The 23,125-nt window shown below is 40.3% G+C and overlaps 2 protein-coding genes across 2 annotated transcripts in view; both read left to right on the top strand.

Annotated features, from left to right (window-relative positions):
• The window catches only part of ro (rough), a 31,622-nt gene extending 22,504 nt beyond the window's left edge, over positions 1 to 9,118 (top strand). Inside the window, exons 2-3 of the mRNA XM_065221720.1 lie at positions 8,391 to 8,625; positions 8,965 to 9,118. Of these exons, the coding sequence (XP_065077792.1) occupies positions 8,391 to 8,625; positions 8,965 to 9,118 (389 nt within the window). The remainder of the gene's footprint in view (positions 1 to 8,390; positions 8,626 to 8,964) is intronic.
• ChAT (Choline acetyltransferase) overlaps positions 1 to 23,125 on the top strand; it is a 296,798-nt gene that overhangs the window by 217,174 nt on the left and 56,499 nt on the right. The window lies entirely within an intron of this gene.

The raw sequence follows: 23,125 nt of genomic DNA, 5'->3' as shown, positions 1-23,125 counted from the left end.
GTTGAATATGAGTTTGTCAGTGGGGCTTGATCAAGTCGTTCTGTTAGGATAGCCTATTCAGGGTGTCGACTCAACGAAGATAACATAATTCCCTGATATTCCCTGATTTTCCAGGTGCAGTACCTACCCGGTTTTGGCAACACAACCCCATCAGCTATAACTTTCCTCAGAATATATTAGTGCTTCATGTACATTTTTCCAAAAACACCACACGGACCTCTACCCATGAAGAGCGGTCCAGTGTAATTTCAAATTAAATAAAGCATTCCATACATTTTATGGATAGCAAAAAAGACAGAAATCTCATGTTGCCAAAACGGAAAGGATCCGCATTCTACCCAAGGGGCATAATCTCATCCAAATCATCTTCATGATGACCTGCAAATCTCGATTAGCAATTTTCCCGTTTTTCTCCCGGAATTTTGGAAATCAGCGCGGTTTTTGGTATTTGTATCAAGCACAAAACTGAAAGCGATGTAGCCGAAGGTTAAATGGGTAATTTCTAAGACAGCGACTGGATCTTGAATTTGGATCTGCGACAGGTTCGAAGTCTTCACAATTTGTGTACGAAAATTTCGTTCAAAACTTTACAGACTTTTATTTGATTGTTCTCAAGCCTTTCCTTTAAATTAATAGCATTTCACAGGGATCTCTCCAGAATTCGTTCTCTGGAATTCTCTCTGGAAGTCACTTGAAATTGTTTATATAATAGTACAGAAATTCTCCGTAGAACACTCTAATCTAATCTAATCTAATACAAATGCAGCCAGTACGAGAAAGCATCCTGGAAAATGATTAGATGAGGTCTAATCATTTTTCTTGTCTAATTGATGTTTATAGCATATCTGGGATATGACATAAACATCAATACGGCCAGGCCTACTGCGTTGTATTTGCCACAAAGATGATTCTTGGAAATGAATGGGAACATTTCTTGAATCTACAGGGGTGGAAGGATGCGTGGACATACCGTACCAAACGCTCCGAGTTACTATGTGTAGTGTAGTAATGTGTAAATATTTGTACAAAAATGAAGAATCATAAAATAATGCAATGGAAGCATCTTACCGAATTTTCTGCTTTGTTGGTGAAGATGACGCGCGCGCACACATGACTATAAACTGCCCAAGTAACCATAGGCACAGCTGAACAACGACTTTGATCAGTTTTTGTAAGTTCCGATGAGGCCCGCATATAGCCAAAAAGGCGAAATAACGTGCCTATGGTTACTCGGGTGAACATCAAATGATAGATCCCTCGAAAAGAACTAAAACGCTGTACAGACCGAGGGGGACGACTCTATCTACGATGCAGAAAAGATTGTGCTTTACTGTGGCTAGTTGCGCGCACGCTGAGTAGATAGAAAGAAGATTGATGACGATTCTGAAGATTTCCTGCAAAAAGATGATGCTCGATGCAAGTAGATGCGACAAATGAAAGAAGATTTTTCGAAGATTGATTTGCTAGTGTGAGATTTGTTGAGCATCTTAACTTGAGATTTAGATGTGTCGCCCCCCTCGGTACAGACTGGAGAGTTATAACATGTTATAACGGTTGTCAAATAATTGCAACACAGAAACCACCATCAAGATAGCGCTATAACATGTTATAATTCTGTAGTCTGAGCGTACTATAAACTTATCTTTGTTTGCTTAAAGATAAAGGTTTGTTACATGGAGAAACCTTTGAAATCCCCATACTCCAGGCTTTTGACGATCCCCAGTGGCCGCACATTTCGGGAAACTTAGCGGAACTAAACATTCATATTGGTAATCCACTGCTTCGTGCCCCACAAGTCAGCTGATCATGCTACCCGGCAAGAGTTTTGAGTCCCACTCATCTTGCACACAATTCACACGCGTATCTGTTATGCACTTTTCAACATTGATTTAAAAGCTTCGCGACACTATACTAGCATTACAAACATTAAATTAAAAATTGATGAATCAGCGGAAGAAAAACACGCAGCAAAAATTCACACGTCAGTTCTTGTTCATCTAAACTACTTAACCACAAAAACAAACTTCTAGTCCAGCGAGCAATTATCAAATGTTACACTAGCACCGATTGGTAAGTAAATTCTAAACTAAACTGTTCACCATCTTATTATCAAATGAAATTGATAGTTGTCTTAGTGACAACCGCACGTTGTGACAACTTGCAGATGACGGCGTAGTGTCCAAAGGGGTCGACCTGCAAGGACCCTTACAGGATACCCTACACAATTTGTCTACTTGGGCTATTCATCTTGCTATCGAATTATCCCCGGAGAAAACTGAGTTGGTCGTTTATTCTAGGAAGCAGAGTCCAGCACAGCCAAAGCTTCAACTGTAGGGCAAATCGATCACTCATTCTATATCCTTCAAATATTTTGGGGTCTGGTTCGATTCCAAATGCACCCAGGAGATCCCACATTGAGTATCTGAAGCGCAAATGCCAACAAAGGATCAATTTTCTCAGAACAATTACCGGAACGTGGTGGGGAGCTCATCCGCAAGATCTTCTAACGTTGTGCTGGACAACGATTTTATCGGTTTTGAGTACGGTAGTTTTTGTTTCCAGTCGACGGCTAAAACTCACATCGCGTATCGCGTTAGGATGCATGCACTCGACTCATACGATGAGTCTTGTTGGCGGGCATGTTGCCACTCTCTGATCGGTTTTCGGAATTGTCCCTCAGGCTCCTCGCCCGGTGTGAAATTATGAACCAATGGTGATTGCAAACTTTGAGAAGCTTCTTAAGCTAAAGGGTGTCCCACATCAAATTGCATCACGGAATAAAACGCTGTAGAAAATTACCTAGTTGACCGATCCTTTTCAAACTGTCAGACAATGAAATATAACCCATTAGTAAGCTTTTGGCGTATTTATTGCATTCAACTTCTATACCATAACCGTACGCTCGCACCTTACGCTTAACTCTACTCATTAGGTTGTTCAACATCTAGCTGCAGCTTCTTCTGTACGGAAACCCACTTTTTCTTCAGCCTTCCTCAGATTTGACCTCCTTGGGATGCTTCCATAGTGCCTGCTTCATAATAGCCCAGTATTTTTCGATGGGCCTTAGTTCCGGTGCGTTGGGAGGGTTCATTTCCTTGGGTACGACAAACTTTGAAAGTTTCTGCTTCATTACTTCCTCCGGAACATCAAACTTGTGGTGAAGAACAGTAGCCCCGGAAGCTGCTGGAAGCAGGGCTGTCTTGCATCAACGTAGAGAGAGCAAAGTCAGTGATGAAAAATATTGTATTACTATCTTCGTCGCACTCCAAGCAGCGCATGACAAATTCCGCATGAAGACAGTCCTCTTTCATTTACGTCGTGAAAAAAACTAGCTCAGTACGTTCTCTCTCTCTAAGATCGGTCGGTTACTCGGAGAGGATTAAAAACTTCACGTTTTAGTCAGCCGTTCCGTATCGTTTGACAAAACATGATTATCGTTGGAAGCAACACAAAAAACTTAAAATGGGTGCAAAACGGATTCGAACCACCAACGTTGAGATTAACAGGCTTGTGTCTTCACTACTGGTCTATCAACGCTTAGGAGAATAGATAGGCTAAAGGAAAACAAGAAGCGCTCATAGTGTGGTTACTAGTTTGCGCACATGCACGTTCGACGGTATTTGCTTTTTTTTGTCCATGCATGATACAGAAAAGACAAAAGAAGGTAAAAGATGCGAAAAATTTGTTCAAAGGGATTACTGTCGGCTTCACTTCGTCAATGACGAAGGATGTATGGAAATGTGGTTTATGGTTTTCGTCAAACGTCACTGACCAAACTTACCGTTACCAACTCTGGCTGGAAGTCCACCTTGACGTAAGTATCATCATCCATGATGAGACAATGAGGTTCCGTCAGCATCTGGGTGTACAGTTTCCGGGCCCGTGATTTTCCCACCATATTTTGCCGTTCGTCACGATTTGGAGCCTTCTGCACCGCGACGTATGCAGTCCCTCCCCAATCCTTGGCTCTCTGACAACATCCTTACCGAAACATTGGGATGCTGCTTAAATGCTTTCATGACATGCTTGTACTCCTGATCACTAATAGAACATCCATTCTGACCGCATTTCTCCTTCCGTTCGATGCTCAGAGTTTCGTAGTAACGTTTAATCACACGACTCACCGTTGACTGCACAATTCCGAGTTGTTTTCCGATGTCCCGATGAGAGAGTTGAGGATTATCCAGGTGCTTGCTTTACGATTGACCCTTCAAATGAAAGATGTTTTAATGTAGTTTTAAGAAAAATTATGAAACACTCAGAGATATTTGATTTTGTAGGAAAAAAATATGTTACAAATGCTTTTTCTTGATTTTCACTGCGAGGGTCTTATTTTAGTATTTTTAATTGAAAGATCATTTAATTTTACATAACATATCAAAAAATTAGCGATGTAGGAGAAGCAGTTTTGGAGATACAATTTTTTTTTTAATAAAAAATTATTGTTCCGCAATATATGCACCACATGGAAACGATGAAGACGCAAGGTAGTTCACAATGCGTCTCCATCGAGTCACAGCAGCTGTGACTAATGAAATCTATGAGTAACTTACAAGCTGGGTGCAACATTCAGTTCAGCCTGGAGGCTGGTGTCCATAAACCACGTAGACCAATTAAGAGGTTAAGAAGTTGTTGAAGACCCTCGCAGTGAAAATCAAGAAAAAGCATTTGTAACATATTTTTTTCCTACAAAATCAAATATCTCTGAGTGTTTCATAATTTTTCTTAAAACTACATTAAAACATCTTTCATTTGAAGGGTCAATCGTAAAAATCGGTCAAGAGGTTCAGAAGTTATAAATTTTTGAAAAAAGACATTTTTGAAAAAAAATGATTTTTTGGACCACCCTAACACGGAAATGGTCACCCTAATGGCGCAATAAAAAAATACGAGTCTAATATTTTTTGATAAGGAAGAACTATACCAATTTTCATGAAATTCTGAGACCCACTATAACTTTTTTCTATGGAATTGCTGTATGTAAAAACTGGTGATCTCAAACTAGGCAATACCAGCGCCTGCCGCGCCCGAACACAGGTCAAGAAAGGAAGGGGTAGGAATGTGTTGACGTGATACTCGCTTTGATGCAAGCCGAGAACACCTCTGCACTTCCACGAGGAATCACTGGGATATTGGGTAACAGGGTTGGGTTTGCAGCAGGGTTCGTTTTTGGTAAACGATAAGCTGAATTGATGTCCTAACAATCATATAACGCGATGGAGCTTGGGATTGAACCCACGGTCTCCTGCTCAGTAAGCAAAAACGTTTGCCACTAGGCAGACGAGCTCCTTTTTAATCATTGAGTTGCTGTTATTACCATGTAGTCATGTTAACAAATAAAACGATTGACGAATCTTGAATGTGGATGGGCTTGAGATTAGACTCATGATGTTCGCTCAGTAAGCAAAACCGGTTGTTCTAAGGCCACCGAGCGCCTCATACCACATTATAGCGTTACTCAAGTTTTTATAACTATTCAAACCCGGCACCGACGACAACGAAAAGTTTTACAAAATACACGATAAACAAGCGATCTTACTATACATTTTTAATATGAAAGGACCTGGGACCGCGTTTTTCTGCTCAGTAAGCAAGCCACTGCAACCGACGTCACTTTGAAATCCTTAAACTAAAAGTTACGAAAGAGGCCTTCATTATGATCCACTTTCACGCGACGTTAAATGTTTCGATTTTCTCTTTACGCATGGTTCAGGCAATCATAACAAGCTAGGACCGACGTGACGATTGTTTAAAACCTGGTTAAACAAGCTATTCAAATGAATTTACGTTCTCGAGTTTCACATGGCATGTAATGAACAACAGAAATACGCGATAATTCATATTTTCAGTGGTTGGTGGTTAATTTTAAATATACTAACGGTACTGCCTACGACTACGACGGCGATTGCGACAACAGCGAATTTGTAACTTACCATTTGTCTAGGATAAACACCTTTGCCCGGCACCTCCACTGGTTCTTCATGTCCGCTATCTGTCACTGTTTGCAAAATATCTAATAGCAATTACCTTTGTTGTAATACCACAAACGAAGTGACAGACGGAGCGGCTCGAAAACTTTGGTGACTAACCTGCTATTTCAATTTTTCAGTGTACCACATGGCAACACCACTACTACTGGATTGTACCACATGGCAACATTACTACTGTATTGTACTAGCATTTTCACCAAATGTATTAGAATGTTTTGGTTCAATCTCTTTCACACTACTCAAAACTGAAATGCATAAAAAATGACAAAATGATACACTCTTTGCACACTGTCAAAGAATCATTGTACACAAAATCAACTTTGTTCAAATCAAAACAAAAAAACTAACCCATCTGGTGGATGATGGCACAAGCTTACAAGAAAATTCTATTACAGTGAACCACATTATTTTAATGAATTTCTTTGCCAGTTAGTCGTCTGTCACTTCGTTTGTGGTAATACTTCCATGGTCTTCTGGGAGGAGGGTCGCATCTAGTGCTTTCCCCAGGAACCGTTCACGACAACAGCTACTGCCCGTCCAGTCATGGGCGTATCCAGCGAGGCATCCTTCAGATTACTTACAATCTCCGACACTCAATGCAAATCGCAGGTACACTTACGCTAGTTACACACAAAAACACACCCGTGCAAAGAAACGGATCCAATAAACGTCACTCTTGCGAAAGCACACTCGTCGTCGTCGAACGGCAAAAAAAGGAATCGGTGGGCAATTTTGTGATACGGATTTCCAAAATCAACCGGGAATGCACGACTTTCACTACACCCAACTACGAAACTCGTTCAGAAGAACTTTTGGTATACTTTCGTTCGGAAACACTTAATTTTTTTTTTCAATAGTAGTTGCAAGTGAACCAACATCATCATCGCGTAAATAAACTAAAATTAAAATTATCGCTCGCGATGACACAAATTTCTGGACCGGGAGAAAAAATCAACCAACGCAGATAGTCCCTTATATTGATTTTTTTTAGATATTTTTTTTTGTTCACGGGGAGGTACACGAGTGCAAATAGAGCTTTTTTTGTTAACGATAGTAGAAAAGTTGAAATCTATGTACACGACTAAAAATCTGAAAATTAATTAGGTCTAAGCCCTATAACTTTATAATTTCCGCAACGATAAACAGTCACTAAACTTAACCAAACTTTTCAGGAACATGGATTTAATATCGGTATACTGTCCCCATCCTAGGCCCGAAAATGGATGTAACTTCGGTCCCTCGAAAATAGTTCTTGAAATGAGATTTCCGGTGTTTTTTATTCAACACAATTTTCTTCTTTTTAGTAGTAATTTCACTAAGTAAATTGAACAAAAAGCGTTACAATCACCCAAAAACTTGTTGTTCCTCCAGGAAGCGCAGAATAGTAGATGCCGCGCACAGCGAAATAAGCCTCTTGCAATGCAAAACAATTTTATTTAACCTTCCTAATTCATTAGGAATAATTTACTCAGAGTTTGCAGGCCAAAAATTACCCCAATGCACTAGGAAGGGTCATAATTATTTGTGTGTCATAAAAATGGGGATTTATATTGCTGAAAAAGGATTAGTCTAGTTGATGCGCTAGGTCTAGTTTACACCCCGTAACCGAGCTACCAGGCACCCTGTATAATAAACTGTAGCAAATAACAGCAATGATTTTCAAATCATTATCATTACTTCAAGTATCCAGTACCAATGTACGAGTACAACAATGTTTATTCGTTTAGTATTCGAAGGCTTCATCATATTTTTTCTTGTATTTATATCAAAGAGGTAGAATGGTAATCAACTGACTACCCTTTCATATGTATGCTAATAAAAAGTGTAGACTTTTTCTACCATTTTTTAATTTGTAGAATGTGTGGCATGCACAATGCCCAGATAAGTTATAACAAATCCCCATCCCGAAAAGGTCTTTGACCGGATCAGAAATGGATACCACTTCCTCCTACATGGTAACCTTCATAAAGCCTCGTCTCTACTGATTAGACTAACGGAAGACTCCACATATACAGTTATCGACTACTTGATACAGTGGTCAAAACGTTACCATCGCAACGGAATTATCCGCACCCTGGTTGCTTCCCACAGGATGAAATAAACAAATGCTTATAGCCGGCTTTGATTTATATCTTTATTGATATAAATGATGGAAGCATTACCCCGTAAATAGCCGGCAAATTATGTTATCAGTTAACTCCGTGTTCATCATCTCTCAAAGGAATGGTCAAGCATTCGTGTCCCTTTTCAATAAAAACCTACCTCACCGAGCCTTTCGGCGCAAGGAAATTGAAGGAAGCAGCTCATCATAATAACTATTATCACGATCATCACGATAACGACGACGTCTGAATAGGACTTACAGCTCGAAAATAAACATCCTTTTTTATACATTTTCAGTGGCACGACGGAGAAAGAAAGAAGGACGACCCCGGCGTCAAAGGACCACTTTCAGTAGCGAACAAACACTTCGGTTAGAAGTTGAATTCCATCGCAACGAGTACATCTCTCGAGGTAGACGATTCGAGCTGGCAGAGGTTTTGAAATTATCGGAAACTCAAATCAAAATATGGTTTCAAAACAGACGAGCCAAAGACAAACGCATCGAGAAGGCTCAGATTGATCAACAGTACAGGTGAATACATTTTTTTTAGCACTCATTACTTAAAAGTGTCACAATAGCCTACTTTTCATAACTAGAATAACAGTGTAGAAAAGTACTAATGTTCAGCATTCAGTGACGAAAAGTTCTATTTTTCGACACTCTTTTGAGTGCAAAAGGTGTTGTATGTAACTCGTTGCTAAATTAAATTTTTTCAACACTCGTCGTAATTATCCAACTCGGCAAGCTTGCTTGGATAAACTACGGCGAGTGTTGATAAAAAAAATCTTCTTTTTGCAACTTGTTGTATAAATAGCTATTATAGTGAAAATTTGCAATAATGTTTTCTTTTTTTTTTGTTTTTCATTACAGGGCCTTTGCGGCTGTCAATGGTTTATTTTCTCCTTTCAATTCTCAGTATCCTCAAGTGCTTGGAACAAATATGACTGCAGCAGCATCGACAACACCCAGTTTCTATGACCAATTTAACGCTTCATCTCGAGATGATCACAGAGGTGGCAAATGAACCGCCAACCATAATTTGTACATAATGGTAAGTAGGGAAATAAAATCAAACTTCAGTCATCTGTATTGTAAAATGTGTTGATGAATCACGAGAAATCCATGGAAGCATTTAGCCCTTTATACGGCAGTGGTACTATATTGCCACCAACAATCAATTTTTTTTTTCTGTTCACTAGTAATATCTTTTCAACTTCTGTTTTAACATGACTTTAATGTTGGCCTATGGATCTAAGATTGGACCCATCGCTAAAAATCTGCTATTTATCAATTTTATCTAGATGAACGCGTTATTGGGACGGTACTAATGGATATTTTTGGTCGCTATTGAAAATTTAGTCGATTGCTGAATTTATGTATGGGTCCAAAATTAGGGGCATTTAGGCCGACATTACATCCATTTCCCCTACCTATTAATTATTTTTTGAGCCACAACGAACGTAAAATGAGAATTTGACAGCAATATTAATGTCATTTGTTATACAAACAAAATTGAACTCATTAAATCAAAGTGTTTTGTTACTCGATGCATGAAGTTTACTTTTCATAGTTGGAGGAAACGCTATACTAATTCAACATGAAGGTTTAGTGCGATAATTTATTAGAGACTACGTTGGTCTTGACGAGAGAAGCAAAGACAGGGTGTGTCCAGTCAAATCCAATTTTTCAATTCCCGGTTTTTTTTTTTCAGAATACTAGATATGTGTCTTCCTTGTTTTACTCCAGACCGTGCTCACTTCACTATTACCAGTTCCTCAATTGAATATGATATGACCATGAAACAAACAACTCATGGGATTCCCGATAACCTTCTATTATTATCCCACGTATTTTTACTGAAAAGTACCAACACGTCAATTGCGTAAAAAGATATTTTACAGATGGGTTCCGTCTCAATGGATCCACTGTCTTCGGTGTCTTAAATGAAAATTCTAGCGCCTTCCGCCAGCTTCAGGAAACTTGTTCCGTTTTTGTTGCTGAGCATGCAGCAATCAACTTCACGTTGGGGATGATTTCCAACATGCCCGCAGACCATTACTTCATCTTCTCGGATAGTCAGAGTTCGATTGAGACTATTCGGTCGATGAACTCATCTAATTTCCTTTCAAAGGTAAGGGTGCAGACGAGTGTGCTGGTCGAAAGATCATATATGATTACCTTTGTATGGATCCCCTCACAATGCTCAATCCCAGGCGGACTCTCTCGCAAAGGTGGGCGCGCAGGAAGGCGAATTCTATGACAGGCGATGAATTTGACCATTTAGTGTGTCAGAATACCCTTTCGAGTTGGCAAACCGATCAGAACACTGAAAATCTTGGACGGTGGTTACATTCAAGTATTCCTAATGTTTCTTCGAGAGCGTGTTTTAAAGGCTTGAACTTAAGTCGTGACTTCATTCGCGTGATGAGTAGACTTAAGTAGACTCAACCACTACTCGCTAGATCCGCATCTTCATAGAATAAACCTCGTGGACAGAAACATCTGTTGGTGTGGAAACGGTTACGATGACATCGATCACACAGTTTGGCAATGGAAGGATAATGACAGAAAGCGGCTTTTGAGTACCCCCGAGGCCCAAGGAAGACAACCCTATATCCCTATCAGAGACGTGTTGGGATCCCGAGATATCTGTTATATGCAGTCGATTTACGTTGTTCTGCAAATGTCTAGTGTAAGAATTTAATCAATTTGTATTTTGTCTCTCTTTAGTAGTTCTTGTTTGTCTTGTCCCTCCGTCTCGATGAGTCTCATCATCGCCCACTGGTCACTATAGCCGGTCGAACTCTAGACGAAACTAGAATCGGTAACAGTAAAATCAGCATGACTACTACCGAAATAAGTGGCAGCAGGGATGAATAGAAGTTTACAGAACACAGTGGCAGCAAGGCACGCTGTTCCAAATGCGGGGAGAAGCATGGGGTTGACACCTGTGCAGCTACCGCACCAAAATGCGTGTACTGTAAGGGAACTCCTCATGGTCTCTCATCGTGCCCGGTGTACAAACAACGCGGGGAAAAATTACAACGCTCACTCAAGGAACGTTCCCGGCAGTCTTTTGCAGAAATGCTTAAGACGGCCACGCCATCGACCAACGACAAAAATCCATTCTCTCTTTTGTCAGATGACGAGACTGACTCTGACTTGGCTGAGGAGGGAACTTCTTTCTGTTTTTCTGCACGGAAACGAAAACGTATGAGTTCGCGGAAAGTTGACAATGAAGAACCCCAAATCAGCTTGCCCAAATCAAGGAGTGGTGGAAAAAAAGGAAACTTCTACTCCTCCTGGGTTCCGCAGAACTGACTATACCCAGGATTTTCCACCTCTCCCGGGGACATCCAAAACCCCTGATGTCCCATTTTTAAGAACAGAAGCCCCTTCTTCATATGGGTTGTTCTCATTTGATAAAATTGAGGGTTGCTTCCACTCACTTGCTATAAAAAAACGATTTTCTAAATTTTGAAATCATTAGATGTTATAATGAAAATTAATACTTGTTAGATACAAGAAGAGGTTGAAAGGCAAGTGTTTGTCACATAAAATTTGCCAAATTCGCTTTCAGATAGTCCAGTGGCGTCGCCCTAACCTCAATCTAGCTGTTCAACAACTGTCAAAACTTAAAAAATTTAAAAGGAATGACTTCCAATGGATACAAATCAGTGAAACTAGAAGATCCTGTGCCTTTTGAAACTGATTTGAATGTAAGCATGACCCTAAATAACGTTTTCAAAGTCGTTGAACAGGTAAAAAAGTGAGGTTACGCGACGCCACTGAGATAGTCACAATCAGCGATTTTACGACTCGCGAGCGCTCACTCTGAGTGAACGCTCACGAATCATAAAATCATGTATCAAACACTTGCCTTTCAACTTCTTCTTGTATCTAACAAGCAGAAATTTTCGATATAACATCTAATGATCTCAAAATTCAGAAAATAATATTTTTATAGCAGGTGAATGGAAGCAAGCCTGTCCTCAAGTACCTCAATATTTCAGATCCTCTCAAAAGCATTGTTCTGGCAATGCTTCCTTCTGTGAAGACGCTCTTGAAGCAATTGACATTGAAGTGGCCCCTCTTTGCAGCAATCATTTCCTTCGATGGATAATTTTCCAAACGAGGTCGGGGATTTGATCACTGTTCTACAGTGGAATTGTCGAAGTCTCATTCCTAAATTAGATTCTTTTAAGTTTTTAGTTCACAATAATGATTGTGATGCATTTGCTCATTGTGAAACTTGGCTTTCTTCAGATATCGATCTTCCTTTTTATGATTTTAACATTATTCGGCTGGGTCGTGAGGATTCGCGTGGAGGAGGGGTACTTTTGGGGATCAAAAAGTGCCATTCCTTCTATAGAGTGAATCTTCCACAATTTACAGGTATTGAAGTTGTCATATGTCAGGCTATTATTTAAGGTAAGAGCCTATGTATTGCTTCTGTTTATATTCCTCCTAGAGCCGTTGTTAATCGAAAACAACTTTCAGATATCTGTTCGATACTTCCTGCTCCACGGTTGATTATGGGAGATTTTAATTCCCACGGTACAGGCTGGGGGGAACTGTATGATGACAACCGTTCTACTATGATATATAACCTCTGTGACAACTTCAATATGACAATTCTTAACAATGGAGAAGTAACACGTTTGGGTGGTCCATCCTCAAATGGAAGTAAATTAGACCTCACACTTTGCTCTAACTCATTATCGTTGGATTGCACGTGGAATGTGATCCAAGATCCCCACGGTAGTGATCACTTGCCGATCAAAATTTCGATTGCCAGTGGGTTCAATCCGTCGGAATCCGTTAACGTCGCGTACGACCTCACCCGTAATATCGATTGGACAACGTTCAAGACCGCGATAGAGGAAGCCATCCCTAATAGAAATAACCATAAAAGAGAGCTTAACGACGTGTTCGGGGTATCATCCAAACTATTTGTGGGATAGTTTACCCATCCGGGATACAGTTCGTTTATGGTATTTGTTTATTAGGGATGTCTTCCACCGTTTGAGGAATAAAACTTTCTCTCCAATCTTATCTTGGACAGCGCGCTCCGAGCTAAAACTCGGCTCAAACTCAAACCTCTTTCCCCTTGGTGGGACCAGCAATGCACTGAGGTTTATCGTAAAAAGTACGACGCGTTTAAGCTTTTACGGAAACGTGCAACACCTGTGAATTTCGAAGCGTACTCTTCTCTTGAACGCGAACTCAAGAGCCTCATCAAAACCAAGAAACGCGGATACTGGCGGCAATTCGTGGACGGATTATCGCGCGAAACGTCGATGAATACGCGTTGGAACGCGGCGCGAAGGATACGTAACCGGGCTTCGAACAACGAGAGCGAGGAGTACTCAGATCGTTGGATTCTCAAGTTCGCGCGAAAAGTATGTCCTGATTCCGTGCCGGCACAGATGATTCCTCGCGAAACCACGAATTCGGTAGACGAGATCAACCAGCCTTTTTCAATGCTGGAACTCTCATTCGCGCTCCTTTCGTGTGGCAATTCGGCTCCGGGGGCTGATAGAATCAAGTTCAACTTGTTGAAAAACCTCCCAGACGTCGCTTAGAGGCGTATGTTGAACTTGTTTTGTCAGTTCCTGGAGCTCAATATTGTTCCGGATGATTGGAGGCAAGTGAGAGTTATAGCCATTAAAAAGGCTGGAAAACCCGCTTCAGATCATAACTCGTATCGTCCCACCGCGATGTTATCGTGCATTCGAAAATTGTTGGAGAAAATGATCCTTTTTCGTTTGGACAAATGGGTTGAGACGAAACACATACTCTCAGATACTCAATTCGGTTTCCGTAGGAGTAAGGGAACGAACGACTGTCTCGCGATGCTTTCCACAGAAATTCAGTTGGCTTTTGCTAAAAAAGAGCAAATGGCTTCTGTGTTCAGACAAACTCCACGCTTGTGGCCTATCTCCATTAATTAATAACTTTTTGTACAATTTGCTGTCAGATAAACATGAGTTTTTCTCATGGAACTAGTTACTATTTCACTATTTAGCTATATGGGGCTCTCCCAGGGCTCATGTTTAAGCCTCTTTTTGTTTAATTTCTACATCAGAGAAATTGACAATTGTCTAAGTAGCAGATGACGGCATAGTGTCTATGACAGGGCCCAAAGGGGTCGACCTGCAAGGACCCTTACAGGATACTTTAGATAATTTGTCGAGCTAGGTATCGAATTCTCCTCGGAGAAAACTGAGTTGGTCGTTCCTCTGGCTGTCCGCCGGTCTCATCGGTTAGCTCTACGTCCGGCAGAGGTTTCGGTCGCTTGGTGTCCTTTTTCGAATCCTTGTTAGTCATTGGGTGGGGGAGATCTCGTAAGACCACCCTTCGCGAACGGGTTCGCGGTCGCCTCCTTGGCGACTTGTGCTCTGGGGGTTTGGGTTTTGGAGCTTTTTTGATGATATTCCATCATCCCGACTATTGGGCCCCCCTTAGACCGCTATCCTAACCGTGCAACTGTAATAGTCGCTGATTGATCTCCATGGGTGCCTACCCTAATAAAAAATAACCATAAACGAACGATAACCCAAATCATTGAACTATTCCACAAATGGTTTGGATGATACCCAGAACACGTCGTTAAGCAAATTAACCATAAATTTTTTATTAGGGTATGCAAGCAGTGAGGTCCATGGCAAGGGTTGACATAGGCCTTCATGGGGCGTTATGTTCAGAGCCGGATCGCGTAACTCAACCAAACCTATTCCCACCGCAATCTTCCAACTGGGTGGCACGGAAGGAACGTATTCTAAGGCCTGCCAGGGTTTTATGGGACGGAGACGGACAAGGCATTAGCTCAAACGTCGTTTCGGTCGGTTCCACCCGACGGTACTAAGAGGATGAAATACCTTGGCGGCCAGCCCGTAGCGTGGTTTGTGTGAAATTTCCGCTCGGTTTCCTACATACGGCCAGTGTGTCAGTAAACATACTTGCGATCTTACTGACATCGATCGCAAGGCGCCGTCTGGCGCATCCCGTCGTTTGTTGTTCGATTAGCCGACTGGTGGTCCATCGTTTCCAGGGTGCACCACGAGGAGCCGAACAACTACACACCACCCCATCCCCCCTCCCCCCAAGTTGGCTTATCTAGGGTCTAACACCCTAGTCTACACACCTACTGTCCTTCCCGTTGCACTCGTCAGCTCGTGCGATACTCTAGACACACATGGGTGGTCGTATTTGGGTCCTCCTCTGGGTAACCTCGTGTCCGTCCAGGTTCTGGTACATTAACTTATATGTATGCATGGTAATTATATTTTACAACTCACCTTTTGATTATAATGTCGATAATGCTGAAACTATATGAAGGTAAGTGATCATTATTAGGTGTTTGTGTGCTGCGATGGAGTAGTAATTGAAGGAAATGAGGTTCTCATGTGGCTTATAGGTAATTCTATAATAGATAGATCATGCAAGCACACACCTTTTACAATTCTTATCCTACTTACCAGTTCCGTCCATTATAAATTGCCTGTCTCCAACCGGCGTGATCCTTTCTGACTGTTTACTCTCTTTTCTTGTTCACGCTCTCAGACAGTTAGTTAATATTGGTACACGAGAGGAAGAAATAAATAGAACAAGTGAAGTGTTAACCGCATGCGTTGATTAATCGATGGTGTTGTGATCCCTATTTTATTTGCCTCTATTTCGCTCTTAGATCGCAACGTTTCATTTTCCCCCTCCGCCCAAATTATTATGGATGAAAAAGAGAACTTATATTTGGTAACCTCTCGCGAGTGCAATTCAAAAGATATTAATAACAAACTAATCTAGAACTGGGCTAAAACATATAACATTTTCTAAGACCGGTCGTCATGATTAATATAGTATGAATAATGAGAATTGTATGAAGAAAAGACAATCCCAAAAGAAAGTTCCCTAGCAATAAACTATTACTCTTTGTTAATCTGAGTTATTTCTAAATGGTAATACACAAACAACATACTCAGAAACTATACCCGATCTCAACAAACTGTACCGAAATCAGAACAGCTTAACTACTTGGTAAATTTTTGGCATTTCTATTTAATTGTATTAAGCTACTTTATATCGAGCTCTTTTCAATAATTGCAACATGTGAATAATGCAGAACAAGTTTAAAATTGTTCTAGAGCCAAATTGGTTTTGAAAGGAAAGTCAAACTACCACCCAACAGCTTGTAGTGTACCGGTTCGCTCTGTATAACACTAACACATTATAATGAACAGAACACTCTCTTGCTCTCTTCGGAGACCTTCCTGACAAACAAGTGAATAAAGATGAGTTTATCTTCAGATGCAAACTGCAACAGATGTGTTCTTCTTTGATATTGAAAGTGGTCTTAAACTAAATCAAGCAGTAGACAGAACAGTGTCGACGAGGATTTAGAACCAATAATTAAAAGCGTGTAGTGCTGTAAATCAGTGTTGTATCACTGTGAGCAGAGTAATTTGTTAAAAAAGCAGCGTTTATCGAGCTGTGTAAGACCTGGAAATCCGTTTCTTAGGCTTCTGACGGCTGCCGCTGTAAATTTCTGTGAAATTTTAAACTGCTTAGATTGTTTTAATCCAGTGAGACATATCGTACAAGTGTGTAGTAAATTCAGTTTAATTGATGCTATTCTGTTGTTCTACAGTTTAATCTTGAAGGCCACTGTTGCGGGCTAGAGATTTGTAAAATCCCAATAGAAAACCGACGCCAAAAAGAAAACCACGCTAACATCGGCCATCGCTCGAACTTTCTGGCGTCATTGTTAATAGTAGCCATCACTGAGGTCATCGATCCAAATTGTTTCATCCGTTAAGCCGCAATCGTCGTCCGCCACTCCGCATTGCCACCTCGCTCAGCCACAATATCGGGTAAGCCACCATCAACACCACAAACAGTGAGAAAAACAGCAGTAACTGTAATCAGCTATCTAGTGAGTTCCAGTGAGATCGCTGTAGGTGCTCGTTATTTTCATATGCTGACCCGTCTCTGTGAGAAGTGAGAAGAAAGCTAGTGAGTAGTGTGAAACGACCGTGTTGAAGAATGTCAACCTTTATTGGATCCGTTGAACCTTTCATACCAGGCACGCCTTTTAGCGATTATGCCGAAAGGCTGCAGTACCTGTTTAATTACAATAATGTGCCTGAAGCTAACCGGAAGTCATTGTTCATAACTGTTAGTGGTACCGCGGTTTTCACGGAATTGAAAAAGTTGTATCCAGGTGTAAATTTAGATACGCTTCAATACGATGATATTATCACTCGTTTGAAGAACCGGTTTGTTAAAAAAGACGGAAAGATGGTGCAAAAATCTATGTTCTACGACAGATGCCAAAGAAGAGATGAACCGGCAGAAGATTTCATCCTAGATGTGAAACTTCTCGCAGAGAACTGTGGTTTTGGTGTGATGAAAAACAATATCATTCGTGACCGCCTAGTGTTTGGTGCTTACGATAATAAGGTTCGGGAGAGGCTAATCGAGGAAGAAGAACCAAGCCTTGAGGAGACCGAACGGATTTTGATTGCGAGGGAGCAATTAGCTAAAAGCACTCAAAGACTGGAGCAGCCTACTGAGCGGGTGAGCGCTATTGAAAGGCTCGGTCCCCGCAGTCGTCGAGATCAACCCAGGAACAATGGTCGGCGAGAAGTACACCCAACAGCATTCAGAAACGATCAGTATAGGAGCAATTATCGTAGCCGCAGTCGGTCCAATTCGCAGCAAAGGTGGAAGAATGTGCTGTGCAGTTATTGCAAGCAACGTGGACATGTAAGGAAAACGTGTTTCAAGCTGCAACGATCGCGCCAATCCATTCGTTTTGTGAACAGCGTTACCGAAGAGGAGAAAGGATACAACTTTAAGCGAGATGACCGTTCGGTAGCGAGTGACTCGGATGAAGATCTGGTCTGTATGTCTATTACATCAGGATTACAGGTAAATGAACCGGTGTTTGTAATGACTGTTATTAACGGAAAGGGTTTTCGAATGGAAATAGACAGCGGATCAGCTGTTTCGGTTTTGAGTGAGCAAAAATATTTAACAAATTTCAATGATCTACCACTGTTGCCATGTAAACGGAAACTTTCCGTTGTGAATGGAGCTAGACTCAACATATTAGGTTACATAAACGTGTGTGTTTCTTTGAATAATGTGACGCGCAATGTAATGAGTGTTAGAAGGATGTAACAGTTTTATACCATTAATTGGCCGAGATTGGCTTGATGCTTTTTATCAAGGATGGAGGGCTCAATTCTTAGATTCTGCTTGTGTGAATAATGTGAAATCCAAAGACGAGAAGGAAGTGATACTTGATGATATCAAACAAAAGTTTGAGAAGGTTTTTAGTAAAGATTTTTCAAATCCGATTTCTGGTTTCGAGGCGGATCTTATTCTTAAAGACGATCGCCCTGTTTTTAGAAAAGCTTACACTGTACCATTGCGCATGAAAGAGAAGGTCATCAATCATTTGAATTCACTTGAGAATAGTGGAATAATCACGCCAATTAAAGCAAGTGAATGGGCATCACCTGTTATAGCTATAGTAAAAAAAGATAACGACATACGTCTTGTAGTGGATTGTAAGGTATCAATAAATAAATTGATTGTTCCGAATACATATCCACTACCTATAGCACAGGACATTTTTGCGACATTAGCTGGAAGTAAGGTTTTCTGTTCGCTAGATCTGGCTGGGGCTTATACCCAATTGCAGCTTTCAGATAGCTCAAAACGATTCATGACAATTAATACCATAAAAGGTCTCTATACGTATAATCGTCTTCCTCAAGGAGCAGCTTCATCTGCTGCCATATTCCAACAGGTCATGGATCAGGTGCTTCAAGGTATTAAAGGAGTTTCGTGCTATCTGGATGATGTCTTGATTTCAGGCAAGAATTGGGTGGATTGAAAAAAATAAGCTGTATCAGGTGTTAGAACGATTGAATGATGCAAATATTAAAGTAAAGCTTAGTAAGTGCAAGTTTTTTGTTGACAAACTTTCTTTTCTTGGTCATGTTATTACCAGTGAGGGTTTGTTGCCAAATCCAGACAAAGTTGACACAATTGCAAACGCAAATCCACCTAAAAACCCAACGGAACTGAAAGCTTTCCTAGGACTCATACATTTTTATGGGAAGTTTATACCTAACCTGTCAACAAAACTGAGCTGTTTTTACAGTCTTTTAAAATAGGACACCAAGTATATTTGGACTGTCGAATGTAATGAAAGGTTTGACAAATGTAAGAAATTTTTGCAGACACCTAGTGTTTTGGAATATTTTGATCCTAAAAAGCCACTAATAGTAGTTACAGACGCGTGTAATTATGGGTTAGGTGGCGTATTGGCACATGATGTTGAGGGTCAAGAGAAACCAATATACTTTACCTCTTTCACTTTAAATGATGCGCAAAGGAAATACCCAATACTTCATTTGGAGGCACTTGCGGTTGTAAGTTGTGTGAAGAAATTCCACAAATATTTATATGGTCAACATTTCGTAATTTATACTGATCATAAACCCTTGCTAGGAGTGTTTGGGAAAGAAGGTAAACATTCCATTTTCGTCACACGCTTACAAAGGTTCATAATGGAGTTATCCATATACAGTTTTGAAATTAGATATCGACCTTCTCGGAGAATGGGGAATGCAGATTTTTGCTCCCGTTTTCCTTTACCGTGTGCTGTACCTGGAAACCTGGACAGGGAATGCATAAATAGTTTAAATTTTACGACAGAACTTCCTATGGATTTTCATCTCATAGCAGAAGAAACTGAAAAAGATGGCCTACTATTGCAGATTATAGATTATCTCCGTAAAGGTTGGCCAGATAGAGTTGATAGAACTCTAAAAGATGTTAAAGCCCAATCACATGACCTTGAAATATACTCTGGTTGCCTGCTATTCAAAAACAGAGTAGTTGTGCCGAAGTCACTACAACAAAAAACCCTAAAATTATTACACTCTAATCACGATGGTATTGTGAAAATCAAGCAACTCGCTCGCAGAACTGTGTTCTGGTTCGGCATAAATGCGGACATTGAACATTATGTCAAAAGCTGTAATACAAGACACTAGTCACACCGAAGAAAAAAGTGGAGTCTTCCTGGACGCCGACCGTTCAGCAGAGTGCATGCTGACTTTTTCTATTTTGGGGAAAAGATTTTCTTGGTAGTCGTTGACAGCTTCTCAAAGTGGGTAGAACTAGAGTATATGAGGTACGGTACGGATACAAAGTTATTAAAAAGTTTTTAAATATCTTTGCAAGATTCGGTTTACCTGATGTTCTGGTGACCGATGGAGGACCACCTTTTAATGCGTCTGAATTTGTTAATTTTATGCAAAAACAAGGAATAGTTGTTCTCAAAAGTCCACCATATCACCCTGCAAGCAACGGGCAGGCGGAAAGAACTGTACGAACAGTGAAGGAAGTTTTCAAAAAGTTTCTGTTAGACTCTCGAATGAAGTTTACAGATGTGGAAGAACAAATGTATTATTTCCTTAAAAAATTACAGAAACAGTTGTCTCACCAAAACTAGTACGTTTCCTTCGGAACATGTGTTTTCTTATAAACCGAAGATTCTTTTGGATCTAATTAATCCTAAGAACAGTTATAAACAGAACTTAGTTCCCCGTCATCTGGATACAATTGAAAATTCGAATCCTGTACTAGATCGGGTGGTTCCCCAAATCGACAAGTTCAATAACTTGAAACCAGGAGACAAGTTATGGTATCGGAATCATCGCCCAAAAGATGCTGAACGCTGGTTGGATGCTACGTTTGTAAAAACAATATCGATTAACGTTTTTCAAATTTATATTAACGGAATTATCAAATCAGCACATCGAGATCAGTTGCGTTTGAATGAAATCAAAACGTCAACTAGAAACTCAATGGTAAAACTTAGCAATAAACGATGTAGGGAAGATGACGATGAACCTGATTTTTATGGATTTCCTGAAGAAACCCTTTCTAACCGTTCTGCAAATGGAACGTTTAACCATAATTCTGAATGTTCAATTACAGGCATTAGAAGGTCCGAGCGCATAAGGGAACGAAATCAACAAGACGGTTCTGGGCATGCTGTTTCGAAGAATTTAGTGAAAAGAAGAAAATGTATTTAGGCATTACGTGCTGTCGAATTAATCGATTGTTAATTGAATTTTACGGTTGTAAGAATTTTTGTATGCATGAAATAGTAACAAATTAGATTCTGTAAAGAATCTTGTCGAAGTATGGAGGACTGTAGTGTACCGGTTTGCTCTGTATAACACTAACACATTATAATGAACAGAACACTCTCTTGCTCTCTTCGGAGACCTTCCTGATAAACAAGCGAATAAAGATGAGTTCGACAGTGAGCATGCATAAGGGCGTATACGCGATGATCGATTCTCTTCGTCGATTTTCTCTTTTGTTAATAACTTCGACAGTGAGCATACATAAGGGCGAATACGCGATGATAGATTCTCTTCATCGATTTTCTCTTTGCATTGCTACAGCTAAGGGAAACAATTTTCTAGAATTTGTTCAATGCAGAGTAGTAACAGGTTGTATTGGCTATCAAAAGCCACAGCAAACACACCGAGAAACGTTAAATCTAGCGAGTTATTAACAAAAGAGAAAATCGACGAAGAGAATCGATCATCGCGTATAGGCCCTTATGCATGCTCACTGTCGACTTGCTAGAATTAACGTTTCACGGTACGTTTGCTGTTGCTTTCGATAGCCAATACAACCTGTTACAACTTTGCATTGAAAAAATTCTAGGAAATTGTTTCGCTTAGCTGTAGCAATGCAAAGGGAAAATCGATGAAGATAATCGATCATCGCGTATACGCCCTTATGCATGCTCACTGTCGAGTTTATCTTCAGATACAAACTGCAACAGATGTGTTCTTCTTTTATATTGAAAGTGGTCTTAAACTAAATCAAGCAGTAGACAGAACACAGCTCAGCCATACAAGTATGAACATTATGCTTTCCCGCGCTCTGCCTCTGTTAACCCAAAACCCCTCAGTGTTCACTCGGCTGTCGACAAAAGCAGGCCACTCTCGATGTGTGCCACGCGATCGTTTGTGTCCTTTTACGCAAATAGGCTTTTCCCCCATCAATCTTCATTTAGACAACAACCCTGCGCTTTGGTCAGAGAGCGTATAGGGCATCGTTGTGCCAGATTGGTCGAGGCACATTTCGAGTATGAGAAGGTGGTTACAGTTTGCTCAAAAGTGCCTGAGCAAAATGCAAGTACTTTCAATGATTACCCGTAGTTGCAATACCAAAGCAGCAACTTTGACTTTGTAAGAGTTGTTTACACCAGTATTTAAACTTAAAGAAGGTTTTGAAACTTTCATAAGGTGTACAATGCTGTTTGGGTAGTGAAGGTATAATTTTGAATAAAATAGGATACAGTCAAAACATTGAGAAACATAACGACAAAATGCCTGAATTTGCAACCGATGAACCATTCTGATGGCCTATGGGTACCCAAGTAACCATATAGTCGCAATAAAGCTTTGTATATACTCACTTTGCGATAATATGGTTAGTTGGGGAATCCGATGAAAATAATCACTTCTTGAAACTAATCCCGGTTGTATGTATTTCTTTCTTTCTTTCTTTTGCAATTTGCATATAACACCGACGGAGTGCACATTCCAAGTGCTGGGTGACCTAAAGATGACCAGTGACATGGGACGCCAATGTCCTCCCAGAAAAGCAGGGGAATACAATAAAATTTGTTTTCGTTGAAGGATGTATCACAACAAAGGTAATTTAGATGCATAAAACACATTTACATTTATAGCACAAGAAACAAGGAAACGGGAAAGGAGACGTGAACATCAAGGTACGATGGAGACTCACTCATCACATTGGAACAACCAGATAAGTACACTTGCTTTTTATTTTATTCTACACATATATACCAATCATTTTATAACTAAATACGTGCCAGAATAAAAAGTTTTTTTTTTATTCTGGAAGTGAGAATACACTTGTGTATTTTTGCGGGGCTTATTGTATCAGAAAATGACCT

Source organism: Ochlerotatus camptorhynchus, unplaced genomic scaffold, assembly GCF_037179485.1.
Source record: "Ochlerotatus camptorhynchus isolate MF236.1 unplaced genomic scaffold, CSIRO-AGI_Acam_v1.1 ptg000147l, whole genome shotgun sequence".
In the NCBI taxonomy this organism is placed as follows: Eukaryota; Metazoa; Arthropoda; class Insecta; order Diptera; family Culicidae; genus Ochlerotatus; species Ochlerotatus camptorhynchus.
Note: the sequence above shows the minus strand (reverse complement) of the source record. Positions and strands in the feature narration are given on the sequence as shown.